The sequence below is a fragment of the Bos javanicus genome, chromosome 11 (assembly GCF_032452875.1).
Source record: "Bos javanicus breed banteng chromosome 11, ARS-OSU_banteng_1.0, whole genome shotgun sequence".
NCBI lineage: Eukaryota > Metazoa > Chordata > Mammalia > Artiodactyla > Bovidae > Bos > Bos javanicus.
In genome coordinates this window covers 84977771-84983770 of record NC_083878.1, presented here as the reverse complement: position 1 = coordinate 84983770, position 6000 = coordinate 84977771, and the positions used below count along the sequence as shown (strand labels likewise).

The following is a 6000-nucleotide window of genomic DNA, read 5'->3' as shown; positions in this document are numbered from 1 at the left end:
GGCAGAAAAATACTAAAAGCCTTGATGGTAGGTGGAGGGTTGAGGAGGACACCAACTAAAAGCAAGTAATCCGTTCCTTTTTATATGGGGAGGAGAGTGTTGGAAAAAGATAATGAAACTGATTTTTGAAACTCGGTGCGGCACCCCGCATGGCAAGCACATCTTCCAAGGACAAGAGCTATGTGAGCAGCGGTGTCCGGACGCTCAGAGGATGCCCAGCTTGCTGGGGAGGAGCGCCCGGGAAGATGAACGAGTTAGGAAGTCCACTCGTCACTGATGGAGCTTCTTAGGGGACTTGGTGGTGGGGCAGGAGTCGCCCCGCCGCCTGCAGCAGGGCGCGCAGTCAGCCGGTGGCGGCGCCGGGACCGTCCCTCCCTGGTTGGGTGCGCTACCTCCCCTGCTCCGGGCCCCGGTTGGATAAAGTACTTTGTTTACCTCACCCGGGCTGAGCCATCCTGGGGGGGCAGGGGGAAGGCGAGCGCCCGCGCCCGGAGCCAGGAGCTGCAATGGCAGTGGCAGCCGCCTGCGGGCGCGGGGAGCTGCCCGAGGACTGGCAGCGGCGAGGCTGATTGATGGGCCTCCGGCTCAATGAGGGGGGGCCCCGGGGCGGGGGCGGGGCGGGGCCGACGCTGCGCTCAGCCAGTCGCCGGTGCCGCCGGGTGGTGGTGGGGGGGAAGGGGGGCGGAGGCTCAGTGGAAATGTGTCGGTGACATTGAATGGGGAGACCGAGCGCGAGCGAGGCGCGCGCGCGCACACACACAGCCCCGCTCGCGCAGAGATCCCCGGCCACGTAAGTAACTATTAATACCGCCTCGCCGAGAGATGCGGGCGTGCTGAGCTCGGGGATTGGCCTCGGGCACCGTCGGCCGTCCCCTTCCATTTCCAATACACGTTTCTCTTACCTCCGGGTGCGGGGAAGAACAAAAATCAAAGAAGAGAAGCCGTCAATTTTCTCCAAAACAACCCCGCCAGGCAGTTTTGGTTGAGGGTAGGGGGTGACGGAGCGGTGGCAAATTATTCCAAGGCGCGATCCAGTGAAAAGAGCGAGACAGGAGACGGCGTGGGTTGACTGGGCTGGGGGTGCATCCCTTTCCTGCGCCGGGAGGACCCCCGGAAGCTCGTGTCGGGGACACCGGAGACCATTGATCTACCCTCGTCCTCCCTGCGCGCACTTCTCGCTTTCTCCGGAGGCCGATCCAGAGCGCGAGGGAGCGGCGACGGCATGAGCCGGTGCTGACCTCCGCCCGGCGGGCCAAGCCCTGGGCTTTGTCGCGTACCTGCGCCCGGCCCGCAACTCCATGACCGGCTTTTGCAATCTTTTGTTGGCAGCGCTGACCGCTCTAAGTTAAATGCTCCCTTGCTATTTTTTTTTTTTTTTTTGTCTGTTTGTTTAAATTTTGGAGAGCTCTAGCGATCTTGGAAAAGCCTCAGACGCCATCTACAGTTAAAACGTAGGTAATTACCCTCTCCGGACCCTCTCCGGCAACCTCCCCCCCCCCCCCCGCCTTCCACGCCCCCCACCCTTTCCACCAAAAAAGGGGGTGCAGCGCGGATTCAGTCTGCGGTGCGGCGCGAGCCGGTACCCGGGCTTGTTTCCTTTTTCTTTTTGTTTGGTTTCTAACGCGCCGAGACCAAGCGGCGGCCGTGTGCGCTCCCCGAAGACTGCACAAACTACAGCGAGGCTCCTCCGCCCCGTCTGCTTCGGAAGCCTGCGTGGGGACTGCTTTGGGAGCCCCAGGGCTGCAGCTCCCCACCTTAGCAATCCGGTTACAAGTCCAGATCCACGTTGGAAAAGGAGCGAGAGAGAGAAACTAAAAGTGCGAAGATTCTGCAAATCGCTGGCGGCTTTGGGGGTAACAAAAGGACCCGAGTTGCCGCCGACCGAGGACCCCCCGGGAGTCGGGCTCGGAGCAGACGAGGTGCCCGGCGTCTCCCTTTTGGGGGGCTTCTAACTCTTTCTCCACGTAGCCCCCTTCCCGTCCCTCCCCTCTCGATCCCTTTTAACATCCGTGGCACGGAGGCGCCTGCAGCCGCACTCGCCCGCGACTCATCTCTCCAGCGGTTTTTTTTTGTTTGTCGAGTGCGATCCCCACACTCATGAACATACACAGGTCTACCCCCATCACAATAGCAAGATATGGGAGATCGCGGAACAAAACCCAGGATTTCGAGGAGTTGTCGTCTATAAGGTCCGCCGAACCCAGCCAGAGTTTCAGCCCGAACCTCGGCTCCCCGAGCCCGCCTGAGACTCCGAACTTGTCGCATTGCGTTTCTTGCATTGGGAAATACTTATTGTTGGAACCCCTGGAGGGAGACCACGTTTTTCGGGCCGTGCATCTGCACAGTGGAGAGGAGCTGGTGTGCAAGGTAAAGAGCCCGGGGTTTGCTTTTGGCTGTTTTGTCTTTTGAAAAGATGCCCCGGCCTTTGGGAGGGGGCGGGAGGTTACCGAGCCCTGCGGTCCGGGGGAGGGAGATTCGCCTGGTTAATTATCCGTGGGCTCGTTAAATGGGGTTCTGAATTTATTTGTTCGCATTCGACTAGTCGCGAAGTTTTTAGAGCGTTGCAGACAATGGGGCGGGCTGCGGCGGGGGCGTTCTGGGGAGAGCCCGCCGCGGAGAAGGCGGCGGGACTGAGCGGGGGCCACGGCCATGCGTGGTCCCTTCGGCTCGTGGAGCCCCTCCGTTACGCTGGGTCCCGCGGCCCGGGGATTTCTCCCTGGGTCCAGCCCCCTCCTCTTCCAACACCGAGGAGGGAATCCCCCCCGCTAATTTCTAGGCGCTGATGCCTCGCTTCCTTTGCAGCCATTGTTCTCGGCAGCGTGCAGGTGTGGAACCTTTGTTCCGTAGGTGCCCTTTAAAAGAGACGCACAAAGGTGTCTTCTCTGGCTGAGCCCAGGGGCCCAGCGTGGGGAAGGAGTTTACAAAGAGCCTCCTTCTGCCTGGAGCCTTGAAAGGAAGGTTGGGGGCGGAAATCAAAGCCACCAGCGCACCTCTGGGTGTTGGAAATTGTGAATCCTTTGGGTCTTTTTCTCTTGTCTCCGTTTCTTCTCATCTCCAGCTTTCCGTGCCTGAACCGCCCCCCCCCCCCCCCATTTGCCCCCACTACCTACCCCCCAACCCGCCCAACATACACCTTTGCCTGTAGGGTTTAGAGGCCAGCATTTGGAGCCTCGGGGATTCACAGTGCTCATACAGAGATGGGTACTTCAGCTTCCTTTTCGTCTTTGACCCTGAACTGGTTGGTGTCTCTGTGTCTTTGTGTGCGTTCACAGGGCTCTAAGACAAGGGGATGAGCAGGGGAATAGTTGCAAAAAATATATATATATATGAAGATGGTAGAGCAGGCTACCCAGGAATGGGACATAGATAAAGAATTCATTGTCACGTAATTTTAGCTTAGCTCAGTGTTGGTTTTGTTTGGGGAGGGGTTAAGGAGATAGTTAGAAGTGGGGACACCCCCCCCCCCCGTTTGAAACGGGCACTCTGCATAACTGCTACACATAATGCATCACACTTTTACCATCAACCATAGGCTGCTTTGTGAACTTGCTTTCTTTCACAGGGGACTGGAGTATTTCATTGTGAAAAATGGGTTTTGTGGAGGGTCTCCAGTCTGTTGTGCAGTTGTTCAGTTGAGACCTCAGGGGGAAATCAGAGACTCTTTAAATACTGCTCTCTGCTTGGACTGAGCATTTGGTGTTTTGCACCTTCTCCAAGTTATTGAGACTCAGAGCAGCTATTCCCAGTTAACCAAAATTCAGTAAGCTATTCAGAGCTGGGTTGAATTCTCAGAAGACCTACAACGTTGTACAATAGGGTAGTCATCCTCTGAAATGAATGAATTCCACAGAGCTGCCACTGTCATATGAAATATGCACAATCACCCAGCAGTGTGTTTTCACTCCTTTTACTCAACTTCAGTAGAGCATTTTAATATTTTTCAAAGGCTGGAGATGCTTTTAAGTAAAAGGAGTCTGCCGCCAAATTCTGCAGGAACATCTTGCCCTGTTATTTCTTTGTTTAAAGACAGAGGTGACTCTGGCCCCTGCTGTTTCTTTCTCCCTTCAGATTTTTTCAAGACATATTTCACTTTAGACTGACCTTACAGTGTCATTTGTAGACTTGCTCTCTGGCCTGAAACTGTACTTAATCTGCTGGTTTAGTTATTGCAAAGATTGAATCAGCCCCTCACCAATTACTGTGCTGCTGCAAGTGGATTTAAGTGCAGTATCATTGTTCTGCTTGACAGAGGTCATCCCTTTAAGACACAGCAGCTCTGTTTGCCTGCCTTTTCACCAGAGGTGATGTGGGTGACTTTTTATGCAAGCATAGTTGTATAGTTGTATATATCCTAGGAAGCTCCAAGTGGTTTTTATAAGGCTGCTTCTATGAACTACCCTCATAGATACACTGTGGACTCTTGGCTTACTGCAGGCTCAGTGAAGTCTACACATTGAATCCAGTTCCTTTTGACATCTTAGAATGTAGAGTTCCTGTCTCCTAGCTTTGTGTTGACCCAGGAAAAAAGTCTTTATAACAATAGATCCAGTGCAAAGATGCCACTCACAGGAACTCTGTGGAATTCTATAGGACATTATTTTGGGAGAGAGAGAGACTGGAGCATCATTTAACCAAAATAATCATGCCTGTTTATTGTCTTCCTGTGTCTGTGTTAAGCTAGGCAGATGAAAGAAGGGGACTTTAGGGTGTCCTTAGCTTATCGTTTTCATGGAAATGCTTGTAGTCACTGTGCAGATTGACATAATTACTATCTTGGCAAAATGGGCACTTTTTTTTTTTTTTGCAAATACTATGAATGATGGCCTAATCTCACTGCCTTATCTGATCTGTCACATTATATAACCAAGGATCTAAATTAAACATTTAAAAGAGGCTGGCACTGAGGCTTATGGCTTGATTTTGCACTTGAAGGTGATGCTTTAAATACCAATCCAAGCTCATAAATGCCTGTTACAGCTAGTAATAAAAGTTTGGTTCCTACCCATTTGGGAAAACATAAGTACTTGCTTTATTTTGCATACTATGTCCACCATCTTGGAATTTGGTCTCTCCTACAAAGGGTATGGCTACATTTTGAAGGTGCCATGAATATGTTTGACTTTTAATGTTCATTCAGTTTTCAGTGGGACAGGATAATAGACTAAGGGTACTGAGCAAAAAAAAAAAACATCACCTTTTATTTTTTTAAAAATGCAACTCAAAGCAGGAAATATAAATAATCATTACCCCATGAGCATCGGCTACAGAGCCTGCAGCCTGGTGCTTCAGATCCCAGCGTCCTCCTTATATAACGCAATGTTTACATTAGTCACTGCAAAGCCTTTATTACTCTGGGAAATTTCTGAGGCTTTCCTGGGTTTCTGCAGTCTGGGTGTTAAAGTTGACTCAAGCATTTCAGATGCCTAATTGAACGGACCTCTGAGGTCACTGCTGGCAGGTCATCATTTGACAGTATCAGGGTGTGATTTGTGGTCTCTGGGGACACGGAAGTATTCATTCTTAAATTCTAGGTTATAGTGGCAGCAGCTGCGCTGCTTTCCTGAGATGCCTCATTATGGTTCATTCACAATGTTACTTTGCTTCCTTGATCGCGTTCGCACCAGCCCTCCCGAGGTTCTTACGGGGCCGTTTGACTCACAGATTTGGGGGTTTTGTTTTTTGAAATGAAGAGGCTTCACTCAGGGATTCTTAAATAGCAGCCTATGTCCCTGGCTGGGTTATAGAAAGCCTGTAAGTCCCCTTAAGACAAATCTATTATTATTGTACATGCTTTTGAAAATGGGCATCGTCAGCTAAGAGGGGCCAGAGCTTTTATCAGATTCTCAGGTAGGGTCCGGACCCATAAAGGTCAACAGTGTTTCCAATCAGTGTCTTCAGTTTATGAAAAGGAGGGCAGCCGAGTGATCCTGAATGCTTTATCCACCTCCTCCAGATTATCGGTGGCCAAGCCAGGATTATATTCTCAAATTAGATGGTTTC

The 6000-nt window shown here is 51.7% G+C and overlaps 1 protein-coding gene across 3 annotated transcripts in view; it reads left to right on the top strand.

Moving 5' to 3' along the window:
* Positions 1 to 688: 688 nt before the first annotated feature.
* The window catches only part of TRIB2 (tribbles pseudokinase 2), a 29540-nt gene continuing 24228 nt past the window's right edge, over positions 689 to 6000 (top strand). Inside the window, exons 1-2 of one of the 3 annotated variants that reach the window (XM_061433272.1) lie at positions 689 to 790; positions 1404 to 2367. In XM_061433272.1, the coding sequence (XP_061289256.1) occupies positions 2098 to 2367 (270 nt within the window). In that variant the 5' untranslated portion in view covers positions 689 to 790; positions 1404 to 2097. The remainder of the gene's footprint in view (positions 791 to 1403; positions 2368 to 6000) is intronic. The other 2 variants (XM_061433274.1, XM_061433273.1) reach the window with 2 other exon arrangements.